A 21,230-nucleotide genomic window follows, 5' to 3' on the forward strand; every position below is an offset into this window, starting at 1 on the left:
AGATATCTGTACAATGCACAAAATACATCACAATCAACAGAATTTGTCTTATTCAACGAACATTTTGTTTTCAACGAACAATTACAGTGCTCCCTGAGCTATAGGAAGATTAGTCACCAAAAAGATGGACTGCCTCACAATAACATAGCCGGCACATTTCCGGAATGTTGCCGCCGTTGACACGCTTGATGCACATCGAGATTGAAACAGAAAAAAAAGAAGAGATAAATTGACCGATTTTTTTTCTGTTTTTTAGTGTCCAAAAGTGTTCTAATTTGGCGTGTAGTTTCAGTTAGATTCTAAAACTATATTTAATTCAGCTTCTAAACTGGACACTAATGAACTTAATACCGATATCAGCTAGCAAACACTCTGATGAACTTTGATAACCTAATTCTCAATGACTTAATGACCGGGCCTTTTCGGTAAATCCCGTCTCTTTTAATTTTGATCTTTTGACATTGACAGTATTCACCAAAATTGGGTAATTGAATGAACAAAAAATAGACCTAGAACAGACAATGAGTGAATTCGGAAAAAGAGTTCCGAAAAAATCAGATCAAAATTCATGTTTAGAATCTGAAAATCAATTTCAAAATTCCGCATGTGAACAACAACTAGCGAGAAAGAGAAATTTAGTTCATAGAAAAAAACAAGACCTGGAATGAACTATTTAAGGATTGGGTAAAACATTTAGAAAAAGATCTGACCAAAAACTCAAAAAAAAAGTGAAAATCGAAGTGAAATTGCCACATGTCAACAAAAAATCGCTAACGGGAAAGCGAACATTTGTTCTAACGCCGTTTTCACTCCGTTACCTTGATATTAGGGTGACAGAGCTTAACGCCACAAAACCGCTCTCTTTTTCAATCCACTTCCTGCTTCGGCGAATTCAAAATCACAACTCCCCTTTGCCTTCAAAAAACATGAGAATGTGTGAACAAATCTTTGTTGAATTGCCAGAATAAAGCCGCAATAGCTTCGTAGACCTGCCGCCTCAAAAAACAGCAAAAAAGACCAATATAATTAGTTTTTTTCATTGAAGGCTGAGATGTTATAATTTGATTAAGAATCTCTGTTATTGCTGCCTCTATTAGCTGCTCTCAAATAACCTTCATTTAGAGTGACATACACATTCACTTGACCTTTGAATTAAAGTTAATGACATAACCGACTATTATCGCGCGAATTGCTCTCACACGACGGCCGAGCAGATGGCTTCGTCAGTAGCTAGCCACGGTTTAGTGAGGCTAGCTTTATCTTGACATTGCAACTTGTTTTCTAGCCTTTAACTATAATTAATGCAAAAATTTTTTTTTGAAAAAAGCTTCCGGATTTTGCAGTGAAAACGCTCAAAATTATTTTTTTTGGTCTCTGGAGTGATGTCAAGTAACCCATCTGCAAGCCTTGAAAAGCTTCGTTGGCCAGCAATGATCGTTAAACTCAGAAAAGGACAAAAATATACAAAAATTTTGAAAACAATCGCAAATTTGCTAAAAATCAAGATATTAAAATCTTCAAAACAATTTCATTGTCTCAAGAGACTATCCAGTATCCCTATTTCAAGCTTTAAATGGTTTCACTGGCTCAAAGATCCATAAACCTGGAACATAAGTTTTCCGAAAACTTGAAAATAAATTTTATCAAAAAATTGCTAAAACTAGAGTCATTAAAAAATCGATACTCATTCCATTAACTCTAGAAACTAATTGACAGCTTATTATAAAGCCTTGGATTAGATCCCTAGGACCCTGGTGCCGAAAAATAATGATAAAAAAATTCAAAAAGAAAAAAATTTGAAAAAATTGCAGACAATTTTAAAAATTGCTATATTAAAATCCTGAAAAACATTCCATTGCATCTAGAAGCCATACCGTAATCTATTCAGTTAACCTAGAGAGGTTATGTGGCTCTCGAGGCTGGGGAAGCCTAAAAATGACAAAAAAAAAATTCTGAAAAAAATTGCGAGTTGCATAAAAAAACTGATAAAGTTTGTGATAAAAAAAAGCAAAAAACTAATCCAAAGACAAAAAAAATTCCAGCAACTTATTATCAAACACTAACGGAGACTTTCTTTCAGGCTGAAAAACCTGAATAATGACAATAAATGTCTAAAAAATAAAAAAATTGCAAGTTTTATGAAAAAAGAGAGCAACTAAAGAGCACCTAAAAAGAGAGCAACTTCGTTTGAGAGCAACTAAAAAGTCAATTTCAAAATGAGAAAGTCATTTTTGAGGGCGAGGTTAGTCAAATGTGACCAAAAATTTGATCACGCGAATCAACAAAAAACTCGATTCAAAGAAAAACCAAATTAAAGTTATTGCTGCCTCTATTAGCTGCTCTCAAATAACCTTCATTTAGCGTGACATACACATTCACTTGACCTTTGAATTAAAGTTAATGACATAACCGACTAACGTCGCGCGAATTGCTCTCACACGACGAACTTGTTTTCTAGCCTTTAACTATAAATATTGCAAAAATTTTTTAAAAAAGCTTCCGGATTTTGCAGTGAAAACGCTCAAAATTATTTTCTATTTGGTCTTTGGGGTGATGTCAAGTAACCCGTCTGCAAGCCTTGAAAAACTTCGTTGGCCAGCAATGATCGTTTAACTCAGAAAAGGGCAAAAATATACAAAAATTTTGAAAACAATCGCAAATTTGCTAAAAATCAAGATATTAAAATCTTCAAAACAATTTCATTGTCTCAAGACACTATCCAGTATTCCTATTTCAAGCTTGAAATAGTTTCACTGGCTCAAAGATCCATAAACTTGGAACATAAAGTTCCTGAAAATTTGAAAATAAATTTTGAAAAAATTTTCTTTGAATCTTAAAAAACTCGCTTCAAAGAAAAACCAAATTAAAAACATAGCTGGCAGACTGCCAGAAAATAGCCACAATAGCTTCGTAGATCTGCAGTCTCGAAAAAAAAGAAAAAGACCAACCAACAAAATTCGTCTTTTCATTGAAGGCTCATATGCTATTTTGATTGAAAATCTGTAAAGTTTTTGCTGCCTCTATTAGCTACTCTCAAATAACCTTCATTTAGAGTGACACACACCCATCTGACCTTTTCTCTTTGAATTAAAGTAAAAACGTCAATTTCAAAGTGAGGAAGTCATTTTTGAGAGTGAGGTAAGTCAAGGGTGACCAAAACTTTAATCACGCGAATGAACAAAAAATTTCGCTCCAATAAGAGCGAAAAATGACGTCACGCACGCAATTCAGTTCTAATTGCATGAACGAATGATCAAAAAGGAGAATTGAAGCGGTTGTGACGTCATATGGTTGCAACAAAAATCTTGACGATGAAACAAAAAACCAAGAGAAGGCCGAAAATAGCCCCAACTATATCTGTAAGGCTATTTAAAAAAAGACAGCGCCCCAAAACAATTCAAATTCTTTGAATTGTAAAAAAAAGGAGCGCGCCTAAATAATAGCCGTTGAGAGGCTGACCGCGGCTATTAATCAACTACATATTGACGTGTATGTTATTTTTGAAGTTTATATGAAAGATTGCAGCTCTTCCAAATGTTTCCTGTTTTCAAATTGGAGCAGTTCTGGATCCTGTGGGATGATGGAGATTGAGTTGCATTAAAAACTGCTAAAATTTGTGATAATAAAAACTGAAAATTAGTCAATGGCCAAAAAAACATCTTCTAGTTACTTTTTAACAAACACTAACGGCGATTTTCTTTTAGGCTGAAAAACCTGATAAATGACAATAAACTTCAAAATTTATAAAAAAAAATTGAAAGTTTTGTAAACAAAAATGCTAAAATTCTCGGTGTTGAAACCTCGGAAAATATTTTATTACAATTAGAAACTATACCGTAGCTTAATGTCAAACCCTAAAAGAGGTTTCTGGGCTCTTGAAGCTGGAGAAACCTTAAACCGACAAAAATTGTCAAAAAATTTTAAAATGAAAATTTATAAAATCGCTAAAATTTGTTATATTAAAATTGATAGCTATTCGATGGCAAATAATTCTTTTCAGTCAACTTATTATCAAACCCATGAGGACGTTTTCTGGCCCCTGTGTCTGGACAGACGTGAAGAGTGAAAACTAAATGTCAAAGAAATCAAAATTTGCATGTTTTGTCAAAAAATGCTACAATTTGTGATGTTAGATTGTTGAAACCATTCCACTACCACTAGAAACTATGCAGTAACCTACTACAAAACCTAGAGGAGGTTCCTTGACACATAGGGCAGAAAGAACTCAAAAAGTGAAAAGTTTTCAAAAAGCTTGAAAAAAATTGAGCAATTTAGTTAAGAATTCCGTATTTTTAGCGATCGGTCGTGTCAGTAGCCAACTGTTGTTCGTAAGAGGGGAGAGTTGCAACGTGGCCTGATGGGGGGTTTGGGCAACAGCGTGGTGAGGGGGGCAAAAGTGGGGGTCAACAGTGTCTTCAACCTCAGAACCGCCCCTCACACCATAAGTATAAGTCTCCAAATCAGTTTGAGCTGAAACAGAGCTGAAAAGCTCTACAAGCTCTAAATGACCGCTGGCCGCTACCTGTTTATCCCGTTTTTGAGGACCCAAAGTCAAAAGCGTCAGACGAAAAATCGGTCAAGCGCAAAAAATCCAATACAAAAGACTGACAGGACTAATATAATTGCTACAAACTTCGTTCGAGAGCAATTTAAAAGTCAATTCCCAAGTGAGGGAGTCATCTTTGAGAGTGCGGAAAGTCACGTGTGACCAAAAACTTAACCACGCGAATCAACAAAAAACTCGCTCCACTAAGAGCGAAAAAACGTCACGCGCGCAATTCAGTTGAAATTGCATGAAGGAATGATCAAACATACCCGGCAGATTGCAGGAAAATAGCCGCCGTTGATTCTAATAAGCATGATTGGGATTGAAAGAATAGAAGATATCGAAAATAAAGGTTTTTGTACAAAAACATTTTTTAAATCCGATTTATTTTGATGGCATTTCGTCGTTGAGCACACTTCTGTTTCTTAGAGAGAGGCCACAGGGGCTACTATCAATACCAATAAGCATAAGAGATGGTTAACTAAGACTTATAGGAACGACGCTAAAATAGCGGGCATCTAAAATTGGGCTTTATGGGTTTTTATCCCGTTTCTATTTCTGACTTCAATTTTTTATTCTGACTCTGTTCACTTTGAATTGCTTTGCTGAGCAACTGATGTTCAAATTCACTTTTAGCAGAATGAGAGGAGAGAGAAACTAGCCTAGAGAACTCAAAAAGATTTCACGCAAAATACTGAAAAAGCGACAAAATGGTAAAGCGAAAAAAAGTTCGACGAAGTTAAAAAACATAGCAGGACAAGTCCTGACGTACAATTCAAAGAATTTTCATTGACTTGAAAAAACTAGACCTAAAACGGACTATGAATGGATTGGAAAACCATTTAGAAAAAAAATCCGATCCAAAAAATCGAAAAAACAGTAAAAATCAAAGTGAAATTGCCGCATGTGAACAAAAAACCACTAGCGAGAAAGCGAATTTTTGTTCAAACACCGTTTTCTCACTCTACTTTAAATTTAGAGCGAAAAAATTTCACGCCGAAAAACCACTCGCTTTTTCGCTCCATTTCCTGTTTCGGCGTGACCAAAATCACTACTCCAATTTGCCTTCAAAAATCATGAAAATGTGTGAACAGATCTTAAAAAAAAGACAGCGCCCCAATACAATTCAAATTCTTTGAATTGTAAAAAAAATAGGAGCGCTATAATAGCCTGCTGAGAAGATGAGGGCGGCTATTAAAAAGCAGATTTGAAGTAGCTGTGACGTCATATGGTCGTAACAGAAATCTTGACGATGAAACAAAAACCAAGAGAAGGCCAAAAATTGCCCCAGCTATAGCTGTACGGCTATTTAAAAAAAGCAGCGCCCCAATACAATTCAAACTCTTTGAATTGTAAAAAAAAGGAGAGCGCCTAAATAATAGCCGTTGAGAGGCTGACCGCGGCTATTAATCAACTACATATTGACGTGTATGTTATTTTTGAAGTTTTTATATGAATGATTTTAGCTCTTCCAAATATTTCCTGTTTTCAAATTGGAGCAAATTCACGTCCAATAACAGCAATGATTCACAGACCTCAAAAACCTCAGTCTGATTCAAAATTACGTGATCTCAAATTATTGTACCTCATTTGGGTACTGTTCGAACGGATCCAGATTTTGCCTGACAGTCCTGGAAAACAGTACTGGATCCTGTGGGATGATGGAGATTGATTTCCTCAGTCTGGACATGGGCACCTTGGCACAGTCCAGCCCATCCAATAAAATCTTTCCTTCTGACACTTCGAACAGTCGTGTTAGAATGACTATGAGAGAACTCTTGCCAGCTCCTGTTCGACCGCAGATCCCAATCTGGTAACGATTACAGCCATCATTTTTAGCATTGTGACCTTTAGACCTTGTTATACTCATGTGCTGTTTTAGTTGAACTTGTCAAATAATTAGGTTCATCTAAATTGACAGCACATGACAAGATAACATAACTGCCTCCTGTCACCTCGACAAGACAACCTATCAATAATTTTTCAAAACTGTTGTAATGTTAAAACTAAGCCCATAATCGTCCTTTTTTATCAAAGATTGTACCCGTCTATGTATTTCTTATAGTTTATATTCTACGTTGAGTTCAAAAAACGAATAGCAGAAACTGATTTTCAGTAACAATTACCTTCTCCCCGTGGTGTATTGTAATAGTGAGATTCTTCAGAGCGTATTTTGAAGTTCCGTCTTCAGCATCATACATCAGTGATGCATTGCGTAGCTCAATCTTTCCCGACTGTGGCCAGTTAGGAGGAGGAACCTCGACGTCATCACTGTCCCCTTCTATTGGCAAATCGTAATAGTCTCGGATGCGTTCCACTGATGTCATCTGAACATAATTGTCATCAACGAAGTCAAAGTAAAATTTCTAATAATAATAGCCGAAAAACAACCATGGGATCCGATAATTAATTTTTCAAAGAAAACCACCTGCCTGGGGACGATCTGCTTTCAAAAGAAAAAAATTTTAAATTGACTTTTGCAAGAATTCGATACTACAAGTATTCTGCCGCACAAAATGACCTGCTCAGATTTAAAGATTGCAACCTATATGAAATTGAGTTGACCTTAATTGTCAGAAACAAAAATCTTTTGTGAAATGATTATTAAAGCTATACTTACCAAAATATCAACTTCGCATGACATTCTTAGCATGTACTGGCATATGACTAAGAGTGCGAATGTGTAATAGATCATGAAACCAAGACTGGATGGTCCGAAGTTGTTCACATCGTACATGCAGAAGAACACTCCCATGAGAATGGTGCCAGATTGGAAGAATGCCATGACCATATCGATCACAGTTCCAAACCAACGACTAGCCGCCATGAACAGAAACCTGTAAAGCCCACTTTTTAAAGGAAAAATTACAAAACGAGGCGAGGCCAACAGCAACTATTTACTTGACGCCCCGCAAAAACTAACTGGGAACATAAATGATGCAATTAATTTCAAATCACAGAATTAAAAGCATAGCCGACAATTGCCGTAAAAAGACACCGTTGACCCGCTTGACGTACATTGGGATTGAAACGGAAAAAAAAAGAAAAATAATAGATATCGAAATTGACAGAATTTTTCTAGGTGTCAAAATTTTTTTTATTTTTCAAATTCTGCACATTCGGTTGGATTCTAAAATTACACTTAGTTTCGGCTTCTAAAATGAAAGCTATTAAGCATAATACCAAAGTCAGCTAGCAATCGCTTTAATGAAATTCGTTAACCTAATGCAATATAACTTGATGACCAGGCTTTATTTGTTTATCCTGTTTCTTTTGATTTTGCTCTTTTGACTTTGAACGGATTCACCGCATTGCAAAATTTAATGCGTGAAAGATTTAAAATCCATACACTTGAAACAGTGAGTGAGGTAAGTCAGAAGTCAAACGTGAAAATAGTGACTTGTGTTGAAAGAAAAACGTGAAGGTAAAGCAAATTTAAAAAAAAACAGCAGGACAAGTCCTGACGTAAATTCAAAGAATTTTCATTGACTAAACAAAAAAATCGACGTAAAACGGATATGAGTGAATTGAGAAAACCATTAATTGAGAATGAATTGAGAAAAAAAACAGATTAAAAAAGAAAAAACAGAAAATAAATGTCAACATGCCGCTAGCGAGAAAAAACCACTAGCGAGAAATTTTAAATTTGATTCTAACAACAAACTAGGCCTAGAATGAACTATGAATGGTTTGGGAAAACCGTTAAAAAAATCCGATCCCAAAAATCTAAAAAAAACAGAAAAATCAAAGTGAAATTGCCGCACGAGAACAAAAAACCACTAGCGAGAAAGCGAATTTTTGTTCAAACACCGTTTTCTCACTCTACTTTAAAATTAGAGCGAAAACAATTTACGCCGCAAAACCACTCGCTTTTTCGCTCCACTTCCTGTTTCGGCGTGACCAAAATAACTGCTCCAATACAATTCTAATTTGAAATGTAAAAAGGGAGAGCGCCTAAAGAATAGCCGTTGAGAGGCTGTCGGCGGCTATTAATAAGACATCATGAAGTACAACACTCGCAAATTCAACAATTCACTAATTTTTGAAAACAAAGTGCGCATGAACATCAGTATCTAAGAACTCGAACCATTAAAAGTTAACCGATTAACGCCAGGCGAATGGCTCTCAAACAGCCAGCGAGCAGTTAATTTCCTCAGTAGTTAGCTGAAGTTTAGTGAGGCTCGCGTTGGATTAATTGCGGGGGGTCCATTCCTAAAAACCGCCCTTCAAAACATGACTCCCGCCCTTGAGAGCTGCACGAGACGGGGACCCTTATCGCCGAGTTGGAGAGGGGTTGGGAGAGAGGGTTGACAGAGGGGATCGATCTTTTTACTTTTAAGACTAAGAACCGCCCTTCACACCTTGAAATTATCTCAAAACAGTTTCTGTGAATCGCATACTTGGAGACTAGAGAGCTGAACATCTCTAATATCACTTAATGCCCTCTTTGTGCTACCTGTTTATCCCGTTTTGAGGACGAAAAATCAGAAGAAAAAGATCGCATAAAAAAGACCACCCGACAAATATAATTGCTACAAACATCGTTTAGAGCCAGTAATTAGATTCATTTATGCTTCATTACTAACTATTGAGTTCTGTTAAAACAGATAAAAGTGATAAGCGAACAAATAATACCAAATACGGTTATAAAATGGGAAAAAATAACATTTTAAGACAACAAATAGTTTCACAGACTTAAAAAGAGGCTATCTGCACATTCTAGTGAGGAATTCAAGCGATTGCAAATCGAACAGACTTAAAAAGGCTATCTATCTGCCCATTCTAGTGAGAAATTCAAGCGATTGGAAATCGAACACAACATAAACATAGCGAGTAGATTGCCAAAAATAGCCGACGTTGAATCGCTAGACTCATATCGGGGTTGAAACGAAAAAAAGAAGAGAAACTGACAGAACTTTTTCCTAAGTTTCAAAAATTGTTCTAATTCGCTGTGCAGTTTCAATAAGATTCTTAAGAAATACTTAATTCAGCTTTTAAACTGAAAACTAAAAAGCTTAATACTGATCTCAGCTAGCAATCGCTCTGGGGAATTTTGATAACCTAATGCACAATGACTTAATGGCCGGGCTTTATCGGTTTATCCCGTTTCTTATGATTTTGCTCTTTTGACTTTGACCATATTCACTAGATTGCGTGATTCAATTGTGTGAAAGAATTTAAAATCCATTCAGATGAAACAGTGAGTGAAGTAAGTCAGAAGGCAAACGCGAAACCGCGACTTAGGTAAAACGAAAAACGTGATCAAAAGATAAAGTGAACTTTTTTTAAAAAGAGCGCCTGAATAATAACCGTTGAGGCAGACGGCGGCTATTAATAATAGCACTCAAGAGTAGAAATTCAGAAAACAAAAGTCATTTTGACGAACGTGATTAAAAATTACTCAAAAGTCGACCAAATTCTCACTCTTTTAAAGACAGTTTGAAGAGAAATCACGCTTCAAACCAATTGGAGCTACAGAACGCCAGTCCAACATCTTAACCACTTAGCTACAATATCTTTTTATTCTAGATCGGTAAAAATATATTTCTTGTTAGCAGCAAACTATATCATAAAGAGAGCAAATTAGATCACTCGAAAATCGAAGAACTGTTCTAGAACAGAAGCGAAAAAATAGTCAACAATTTTGCATAAAAAAGACCCATACGCTTACATAATTACATAATTGCTTCCAAAATTTTTCAAGCTATTCAGAGAAAAGCGCCCAAATAATAGCCGTTGAGAGGCTGACCGTGTAGCAAATAAATCAGCGCTTATAGAAATTTTTGTTCATGCCTCAATTTCTCGCTCTCTTGAAAACAGCCGTATGAAAATAATACCCACTCACTCTCGTTTCATTCTTTTCTCAATCACAAACTTTTCCACGCGTTTCATTCCCTGCTTCAAAATTCGTCAGTAGCTCGGCACGGTTTAGTTAGGCTAGCTTTAGTTTAATTGAAGGGGCGTAAGTGGGCGCAGCGGGCGGGGAGGTGCACCGGGGGGCTGATGGGGTGGCAACAGGGGGGGGGGGGGTCAATCTTTAAGAAACGCCCTTCGCACCAAAAGTACAAGTCTCTAAAACAGATTCGACGAACATTTCTTGAAGACTAGTGATCTGAAAGGCTCTAAGAGCACTTAATGCCCGCTGGGCGCTACCTCTTTATCCCGTTTTTGAGCACGAAAAGTCAAATGCGTCAGACGAAAAATTGGTCAAGCGAAAAATCGCATAAAAAGACCAACAGGACTAATATAATTGCTACAAACGTCGTTTGAGAGCAATCACCAATAACATAGCTGGCATATTGCCAGAAAATAGCCGCAATAGCTTCGTAGATCTGAAGTCTCAAAACAGTAAAAAAAAAAGACCAAAAAACTCGTATTTTATTGAAGGCTGAGATGTTATATTTTGATTAAAAATCTGTATAAGTTTTTGCTGCCCCTACTAGCTACTCTCTAATAACCTTTATTTAGAGCGATACACACCCATTTGACCTTATCTCTTTGAATTAAAGTAAATAAAAGTCAATTTCAAAGTGAGGAAGTCATTTTTGTGAGTGAAGTCAAATGTGACCAAAATATTAATCACGCTAATGAACAAAAAAACTCGCTCCACTAAGAGCGAAAAAGACGTCAAAGCACGCACTTCAAATGAAATTGCATCAACGAATTTAAAAAAGCAGCTTTGAAGTGGTTGTGACGTCATATGGTCGTAACAAAATCGCGACGACGAAATAAAAAAAACATAGCAGGACAAGTCCTGACGTACAATTCAAAGAATTTTCATTGACTAATCAAAAAAACCGACGTAAAACGGATATGAGTGAATTGAAAAAACAGATTAAAAAAGAAAAAACAGAAAATAAATGTCAACATGCCGCTAGCGAGAAAAAACCACTAGCGAGAAATGTTAATTTGATTCTAACAACAAACTAGGCCTAGAATGAACTATGAATGGTTTGGGAAAAACATTAAAAAAAATCCGATCCCAAAAATCGAAAAAAAACAGAAAAATCAAAGTGAAATTGCCGCACGAGAACAAAAAACCACTAGCGAGAAATGTGAATTTGATTCTAACAAAAAACTAGGCCTAAAATGAACTATGAATGGATTGGGAAAACTATTCGGAAAAACTCCGATCTAAAAAATCGAAAACAAACAGAAAAATCAAAGTGAAATTGCCGCACGTGAACAAAAAAAAATCACTAGCGACAAAGCGAATTTTTGTTCGAACACCGTTTTCTTACTCTACTTAAAAGTTAGAGCAAAAAATTCACGCCGCAAAACCACTCGCTTTTTCGCTCAATTTCCTGTTTCGGCGTGACCAAAATCACTACTCCAATTTGACGCCAAAACTCATGAAAATGTGTGAACAGATCTTAAAAACATAGCCGGCAGATTGCCGGAATAGCTGCGAAATAGACTTGCGTGCTGTAAAATACAAATGGAAAAAGATACAGAAGTGAGTTGATAATAGTTATCGCCGCCGCCTATAAAACTTACAAGTTTATTTCAAAGGAGGTTGTTTTTGGGTGCAAAAAAATTTTCCCTGTCGCGTCTCGAACCGGCGATCTCCGGATTAACAGCCCGTCGCCTTAACCACTCGGCTGTCGGACCATACAATCTGTTTTCTCACAATCAACTTTGTTTTAGGAACAGATTCTGTTTCTGAATAACGGCAATTTAGGTCACGCAGAAAGCGTGAAATCAAGCGCGAAAAAGCCATTTAAGCAGTGACGAGACAGAATGTTCTAGAACAAATGTAAAACGAAAATGAAGCGTCAGACGACGAAACAAAAAAAAACCAAGAGCACCGCAATATAGCTACGCTCAGCTTACAGCTTCGCAGCTATAAAAAAGACAGCGCCCCAATACAATTCAAATTCCAGGCCAATAATAGCCCCAGCTATCGCTGTGCGGCAGCGCTAGAATCTGGGTTTTTTTTTTTATTGAATCATTCTTTCAAGCTCGAGTTACTTATTTAAAACTAACCAGAATCCCGTGTGTATGTCAATGTATCGCATGATCTCTCTCCTCATGTAGTCCTCTTGGCAGAATGCGTGAATAGATCCAATATTGGCTAGAGTCACTGAGATGTGCGTGTACACGGGACTCCTTGCTGAAAAACATTAAAATACTGAAACGCCGAAGAACCATTTTGCTTCCCGGATATACTAGCTTTTAAATTGTACCGTTCAAGACGACTAAATAATTCGTATCTCACACATCTTTATACAAGGTTGACATTTTCCCGTAATCCTAAAAAGGATCATATATGATGTCACACATATCATACCTTGATTGGAACCAAGGAAATCATATATGATCATTCACAATACTCTGTAAGAATAAATGGCAATGGGATGATGCTGATTAGCGTATATGTATCAATTATAGTAGCTAAGAAATATTTACTAATAGAAAGAAATGAAAAACGGATAATCGCAACTCACCCACTGCCTCCTTCCTCTTGATGGCTCTGGATCCAGGCAGGAAAATCATCCTCACCACAAATATCACAATCAACAGAGGGATGCTCAGACACCAAACATACGCATTCACTATCGAGATGGCTATGAAGTATCCCAGGAACATGTACGCCAACTGAAACATCAGCACTTGTTCACATAGACCTTGCAATCATTGTGGTGCAAGCAAAATAAATAGTAAGATCTAAGGTCTACAATCACACTTAGACCCGGCAAACAAACTGCTACACATCAATTCGATCCGGCAGCCATGAAACTAATCAAAAATATTTATTTATTTTTGAAGTAAACAAATGCTCCATAGTTACTAAACTGAACACCATCCTTGAGTTTATGATAATTTTTTTTACAAATACCAGTTCTGCTCTGTTCGACAATGTATGCCAGACAATTTTCACCAAACACGAACACGTTTATTCTCAAGCGGAATTATGTTTCCACTCTATTTGCATGTTCGGAAAAATATCAAAAAACTGAAACAGTTACACATCTGAAATTTCTATTGTTGTATTAAATGCACTTTCGACATCGAATTTTACGAGGAGTTTTGAAGATACACCTCAACTGGTACTAACTCTTGAGAAGTCAAAGAAGGAGCGGTTGAGGTCAATGTCTACAATTCCGACATCTTTGGAGAACTTGTTCAGTATCTGACCTAAAATAGAAGCACTGCACTCCGAGTTTAGTTTTCTTCTTGTTTGATGAATTTTTCATTTTTCCATCTACTTAAGAACAGGAAGTTAAAAAGGTCGATAGGAACTTTATGTTTTATGTCGGTTCTTAAATGAGCGCCTTCGTTCTAATGCAAACATAGTTCCATGAACTGAATTGCAAAAAACCACGATTAAGGATAGTTGCATCTTCACTGAACATTTGCTTTCGCATCAATTTACTCGGAATAGCTTTTAAAAAATTCTCAATTCTTTAAAGGAGCACACTCGCTGTCATATATGTTAGCATTTATTGATCTGATACGAACAACTCATATGTTGACTTATGGTTCTTTCTAACCGAGAGCATCAAATACCTGAAGGGTGGTCGTCGAAGAACTTAGTCACAACTTTCAACATCCTTGTAAACATGAAATCATGGATCCTCTGACTCGCTTTGGCTAATATGACACAGAAGGTAGCCGAGGACACAATGTTGAGAAAGACGAATACACCAACCAGAGTGATGTATATTCGCATGTACTCCCAGTCTTCTCGCTCTGCACCCAGTGGACAGACTGTTTCGTTTGTACCAGGGTTTAGCGCTCGTTCTGGGACGGGTGGTGATACTGCGATATCTTCTGTTGTATGAATACGCAAATTGCTTTTCGACCTAAATAGGCAACTGACTTTCAATTTACAAATTTGGCAAAACAAATTTCAATAGAATTGTATTTCAAGTAACAGATCCCTGTAATATTCCAGATTGGGTGCTCTAGAAGTGCGCACAAAAGTCACTTTATTGAGTGGCATACATGCGCACTCAAAAATCTACAATCACAAGACTGACCCAAAACCACGCATGTCAGCGCACACAAATTCAGCTTTAAATGATAGATGTCACCAAAAAAGTTGGCATCTGACTTATTCGCGCGTGATCAAATTGGTCTAACTAAAATCGAGAGACATAGCCGAAAGACTCCGGAAACGATCCGTACTGTCTTAAACCAGAAACAAAAAGTTAAGACACGACTTGAAAATCTACTCAACTTTCTATTTTTTGTCTTAACAATGAAAAATTTTCAAACATATCGCCGGCAGATTCCCGAAAAATAACCGCATTTAAACCTCTATAACGCCTAACGGTAGTAAGAAAATATACAAAATGACAGCCTTTTTTAAGTGTCACGTGTTCTAATTTGCTGTCAATAATAGTTAGATTAATCATTTATACAAAATCAAGCTATTAATCTCAATACTAATACCAATTCGAATGCTCTCTAATGAACTTTGATAACCAAATAGAACTTGAATTAATAGCCAGCCTTCTTCACTTTAACACCACTTCTTTCATTTTACTCTTATGAAATAGACCATATTTATATTGCGTACATTTGTTGAAAGAATTTGAAAATCTTTGGAGATGAAATTATTAGTCAGCTAACTCAGAAGTCCATCGTGAAAAATGTTGAATCATATAAAAAGTAAGAGCGAATATAAGAGAACTCAAGAATTTGATACAAAAAACCTTTATGAGAGATGACTCTCGTGGTCAAATGTTAAATTTAAATTGACCGAATAACTATACCAAGAAAAGTCGGTTACGCAAAAAAATCAAACATCTGCGTTAGAAATGAATGAAAATTACTGTCTGCATAACAACCGCGTGATTGTTGATATGTTCCGACCCACTTTAGTGGGGGAGGAACTATATACCCAAATGGGTTTTTTTTTGTTCAGACAATTTAGGCCGATCGATATAATCATCGTAGAGAGTTGCGAGTGGTATCATTAAAAAGCCCGTCCAGCGTAGAATATAGAATCAAAAAGATTTTTTCAATTTTCGCTTTTTTATAGGGAGTTATCGAGGTTTAAAGTTTAGTGAATAATAGACGTATTTCTGCTGTTTTTAATCACATTTTCGGTATTTTTTGCCTAATTTTCGTCAATTTTGCAAAAGTTTGTTCAAATTGCTAACTGTAGTGTTATTAATTTTATCTCTAAAGACAGAGGAGGGTTGCTGAAATGTTCGATCCGAGTTCTTGGCTAGAACTTTTGCTAAATTTTTCAAAATTCGACTTTTTTGGGACCAAAATTGGGACCAAATTTGCTTTTTTTAACCGACTTGCTTTAAATTTGCTGGAAGCAGGTACTTTAAAACTGCGGCCAAATTCTTTTTAAGCTGACAAACGAGCTAGTTGTGCACCCACTGCCTTTGAGAGTCTTCTGGAGTTATAACTTTAACAGTTTTTTGCTAATTTAAAATCAATAAAAATAAAAAATGCATTTTTATTTTTAACAAAAATTTTGTTTAAGAATTGATCTGTTTTGCAAGCATTTGAACAAATGAGTATTATGTTAGACGCGCAGCAACATCTGGTCTGGTCTTGATATCGTCATGGATCCTTACGATGAAAAAATTTTTGGATTTTAATGTGGCGCAACTTTTTTCAAAGTATTTCCGCTATATTAATTTTTTTTATGTAAACTTTCATTTACTAACAAGAGTTTCAAATCAGGGCTCAATTAATGACAGATTCTAGTTACAGAAAACGAGGCCCAACAAGATTATATTACGGTTTCGGAGTTAAGGGCGTGGTTTCTATGGCTCTGACCAAATGTTTTTGTAAAAAAAAAATGTTTTTGAGCTTCATTTTTTAAATTAATTTTTCTGTCGATTTGCAGCTCAGTCTCTGTAAACACAGGTCACAACCCGTTTCCAGTGAAATATAAATTAATTTCTATAACGGTTTTAACTTCAAACATTTGTTTCTCGGCTTTGTTACTGCTGTTACTAAGATTTCATGAAATATATTGAGATTTCTTGTATTTGTACATTTTATAGGATTTTTGTTCTCTTTTTATTCAAAACAATAATCGTAGGTCCCATTGGCTTTAAAATTTTTGCGCATTTGAACATTGGAAAATTACATGTCTCAATTGCTTCATATGGAGATATAAATGAACATTTTAGGGATTTCAGAAGTTAATTCTTTTCAAAAATAGAAAATTATTTTTGAACTTCGCACCTCTTTGCTCTTTTTGCCGACCCATTAACCAGTCGCATTGAGGACAGGACCCATATTTTTTCTAATGATGTATAGGTTAAATTTTGTTTAGGTTTTATCTGATGCGAGTTTGATTTTTTAATGATTTTATTTATTATAGAAATCGAGTTTTGGTCGTAAATAATGTTTGTTGTTTCATATTTATTATTGTCCTTTCTAGTAATCATATTATCAACCACGTTCGTCGGCCCTCTAGGGTGGCATTATTGTTTTCCATTGGTTGTTTACGGAACGATATGTATGTTTTTGAAAATTTTCTATCTCCATCATTTGGAAGCCAATTAAGTCAAGAATGTTGATGAACGGGGTCGGAACATTATGTGCGTACGCACATTACCGAGCCTCCTTGTTAAGTTAGAAAGACGTTGATTACGACATTGGTTATGCAGAAAAATCAGACAGCTGCGTTCAAAATCAATGAAGAATATCGTCTACCTCTCGGCGCTTGATCAGATTTTATTTTATAAAGACGTTATCAAAGCACAAAAATCAAACAACTGTTAGAAATCAAAGGAATATAGACTTCCTGGAGCATGATCAAACTTTTAAGTAACGGAGACTTTGAAGTTATTTAGCGGTCACTTACTTCTGTTAAAAAAAAGGTTTTGCTTAGATCACACTAAGATAAATATTAAAAAATAAAGCTACATTGTTAATTTTCGTAGAAATTTGATTTGCAAAAACAAATATTTATTAAGAAAATGAAAACATTGAAGCACAACCATAGCAAACGATCTCTGGAACGAGAGGTGACTGTTTTTTGTAGGTCATCAACACTGGGTTGAACGGGATGGAGAAGGGGTAGATAATAGGGGTGTTGCCCAAGACTACTAAATTGATCTTAACAGTAGATTCAGTCAATCGTAGACCCAGAGCTTATGAAAGATTTAAGAGCTACATGGAGATTTAATAAATCTGACTTTACCAATTTACCCCTTCTTTCGACGAAAAGTAAAGATACTCAAGCGAGCGAAGGGACATTTTGCACAAAATGGCAAAAACAAACAATGAAGACATCGCTATTAACTAAAAATTGATTTTAAAATGGGAAAACGTAGAGTAACTTTGTAATAGATATTTGAAGCTTAGAAAGGCGAATTAGGCGTAATTCATATAAAACGATAGGATAAATAAATTCAAAATTATCCACAACTTGATGAACAGGAGAAAACAACACATTTTTAACCATATGATATCTTTTAAACGTTAATTCTGCGTAGACTATGAACACAAATGTGCTCATACAACTATCAATGTAAATGTGACCGTACAGTTCTCTGAGGCTAAAGAACGCAAAATTTTCAAAAACCCATAAAATCTAAAACGGAAAACTTGTTGAAAAACCTTCAGTTAAATATTCTAAATATTCTACGTTTGATGGGCCTTCAATGATGTGACTTGTATCTTTCTACCGTAAACATCAATTGGCAACTGACTACCGGCGGAAGAAATGCTCTCGAACAAGCGAGGAGTTGGCTTTGGTGGCAGCTAGGTTGAAACATAGAAAACTAGCGGTAGCGGGAGCATAAAAGTCAGAGGGAATATTGTGGAGCGGGAGGTTAACAACTGAGGGGTGGTAGAAAATCGCTTTTCAAAACCACGAATATCTGCCTCCTCAAGCGTTTCTCATCAGCTTTGCTGAACCGCGCACTTAGAGTTCAGTAAAGCTCTAAACTAGTTGCTTAGAGACTTAATGCCCTCGGCTTTACCAGTTTATCCCGTTTCTTTTCGACGACGTCACATCGCTCAAGCAAGCGAAAGAACATAAAAACAGTCAAACAAAAAATTTTCATAAAGAGAAAAGATCTATGGTTATAATAATTGCCTCAAGTTTCGACCAAGAACAAAAATACCATTTGAGCATATAATTCAGACGCCAACCGCACACTTATCGTCGGAACAGATATAAACCTTAAATTTTCTCACCATGAAGTGAGAAATCTGTCTGCAGTGATCTGACACGCGATAGCTGTGACTCCCAGAAAAATGACCAAAAGAGTTCCCGGAATAGGTCCAGACACCCGGAACAAATGAACGTATAGGGCCGTCTTAATGGTCCCCACCTGTTCCTGTTCAACGCCTTTCTGATCAGCAGGTTTGTCAGCTGACTGGGCTGCCGCAGTTGATTTCTTCTTTGCATCTTCTTTCTTGGTGATTGTCCCTCCGCCAGTTACATGAGTTTGAATGTCGTACAGCGTCTTCTCGTCATCCTCCTTCTAAAAAATAGCACACTAATTTGGAAATAATTCCTGTCAACGGGGATGGGCCTTTTTGAATGGGAAATCTATCCTCTCATCCACCACTTTTCATCATGCACTAAAAGCAAAAGCTTTAATTTTCGAATGCCATTTTAATGCCCTTTCAATGAAACAGAGGCATCAACAAAATCAATTTCTCGTTCGTCTAAAACTTAAAGACTTGTATAGATGAAGGCATCATGAACTTGGGCACACTTATTGGAGAGGACAATAACTCACCGATTCTTGCCGTATCCCAACATCAGCAAAGAACATGGGCAAAGATCCAACGGAATTGATAATGGCTAGAGATCCCTTCGTATTCTTTCGAACCATTGGACCAGTTGACCTCTTCACACTGCGCTGGCCGGCAGATAATCTACTGTCTACTACACCTCGGCTGAACATGCGTTCATTCCTGATTCCGTCTACATCAATATTCGGATTCCACTTGGTTGGTTTGCTCCCCGCAGTACCCCTGGACGAACCACGTTTCTCCTACGTCAATCATAACCATTTCTTGGTGCCAAAAGGAAAAATTGAGAGTCATTAGCAGTTACAGTGCAATTGTGCAACTAGAAACAGCCTTCAGTAGCTTTCGATGATAATCTTTGATAAAGATCAGCCTAGAAATACCTGTAAGGAATCTATAACTAGTACGGCATGCTTCAAGAATATTAAATGAATAAAATACTTAACCCCACACTTAGCTTCTAATCAAATTATCAAAGCACCAAAAAATGATATCAAATTACTGCTTTTTCTTTTTACAGCCATGATGACCATGACTATTGATTTATTGTACAAATTTTATGCAAAAATATGAATGTTATTTCTCATCTTCTTGCAATTTTGATTAATTGCCGGAATTGGCAAAAAATGCAGAAAAGACAATCCCGAAAAACAAACTAATAATTAAAGCCATTGATCATCATCTATGACCTAACCGATCTGCTCCTGACAATAGAAGACTTAGAGCCAGCCAGTGACTCATCGTAATCGAATGCGTTGTAAATCAGGTAGCTTCCCTCATCTTCTCCAATATTCGAGTCAATTCTAACACAAGCCACAGCTTAGATCACTTTCTCTTCATATCGCTATTATATTCTTCACTTAATATTCGAGACAAAGGTCAAAATGTTAACTAAGAGCGAAAATCACTCCTTTCCCGATTTTCAGCTGATTTAAAATAGCCGACAGACTGCCAATAATAGTTGTGACATGGCCTGGACCGCCGTAGGATATAAAAGGAAAGGGATACAGATGCGAATTGATAGCGTTGCCTATTTAACCTAAGAAACTTTATTTAAAAAATTTATTTAAGGTTTCCTAAAATTATAAAAATTCATTTTGACCGCAATACCTTATTCTCATCCGCCTTTGTTATAAAGTTATGAGTCACTTATTAACCTTGATGACGTATCCTTACATGACTTAACTCTAAAGTTAAAATAATTTAGTGTGAGGTCAGCCGCTTATGGTAAAATCTAACAAAAAATGCGGTTAAAACCGATCTGTTAACGAGTGAAGCAAATGTCATTCATAAAAAACATTTAAGCAGCAGCTTGAAAATATGGAACCACACTGATATCTTCGGGTCTGCGGATTTTAAAAAACTGTAAAACATAGCCGACAGATTGCCCGAATAGCTGCGAAATAGACTTGCGTGCCGTATAATATATAGAAATAAACAGATACAAATATGAGTTAAAAACCTATCGACGCCGCTCAAAAAGCTATTGCCGGAAAGCAAGCGCTGTTGACCCAACTGTTGGCAGTGAAAAAGTTAGAAAAATCACGAAAGCTTTATTTTTTTTCCAGGCGTCAAAGTGTTCTAAGCCGGCTCGCAACTTCATTAGCTTCGATAATAATGGTGAATTTAGCCTCTTGATAGGCAGGAAATAAGCTTAATATCAATTACAGTTAGAAGCATAATCTAAACTCTGAACACTTAATGCACCAAGTCATAGTGCCCGAATTTTAAGGACTTAGCCCAATTCTTTGATTTCGCTTTGTGACCGTGAACGTATTCACGTAAATTTCCTGAATGAATTTTCAATTCCATTCAGCTGAAAGAGTGAGGTAAGACAGAAATCGAACGTAAAAGTAGTGGCTTATTTGAAACGGAAGACATCATCAAAGAGCATAGCCGGAAGAAATCCTGAAACGAATCGAAAAACAATCACCTCAAAAAACCAGTACCTAACAAAATCACTGATAACAATGAGAACATATTTGAAGTTAAT

The 21,230-nt window shown here is 36.3% G+C and overlaps 1 protein-coding gene across 2 annotated transcripts in view; it reads right to left on the reverse strand.

Annotated features, from left to right (window-relative positions):
• LOC142354452 (ATP-binding cassette subfamily C member 4-like) overlaps positions 1-21,230 on the reverse strand; it is a 91,723-nt gene that overhangs the window by 4,601 nt on the left and 65,892 nt on the right. For both annotated transcript variants that reach the window (XM_075406750.1, XM_075406751.1), the window contains 10 exons: positions 19,932-20,040; positions 19,225-19,482; positions 18,674-18,963; positions 14,057-14,352; positions 13,605-13,684; positions 12,994-13,144; positions 12,533-12,659; positions 7,167-7,383; positions 6,673-6,873; positions 6,132-6,356 (listed from right to left, as the gene is read on the reverse strand). In XM_075406750.1, the coding sequence (XP_075262865.1) occupies positions 6,132-6,356; positions 6,673-6,873; positions 7,167-7,383; positions 12,533-12,659; positions 12,994-13,144; positions 13,605-13,684; positions 14,057-14,352; positions 18,674-18,963; positions 19,225-19,482; positions 19,932-20,040 (1,954 nt within the window). The remainder of the gene's footprint in view (positions 1-6,131; positions 6,357-6,672; positions 6,874-7,166; positions 7,384-12,532; positions 12,660-12,993; positions 13,145-13,604; positions 13,685-14,056; positions 14,353-18,673; positions 18,964-19,224; positions 19,483-19,931; positions 20,041-21,230) is intronic.

Source organism: Convolutriloba macropyga, chromosome 15 (genome assembly GCF_964194025.1).
Source record: "Convolutriloba macropyga chromosome 15, txConMacr16.3, whole genome shotgun sequence".
Taxonomy (NCBI): Eukaryota; Metazoa; Xenacoelomorpha; order Acoela; family Convolutidae; genus Convolutriloba; species Convolutriloba macropyga.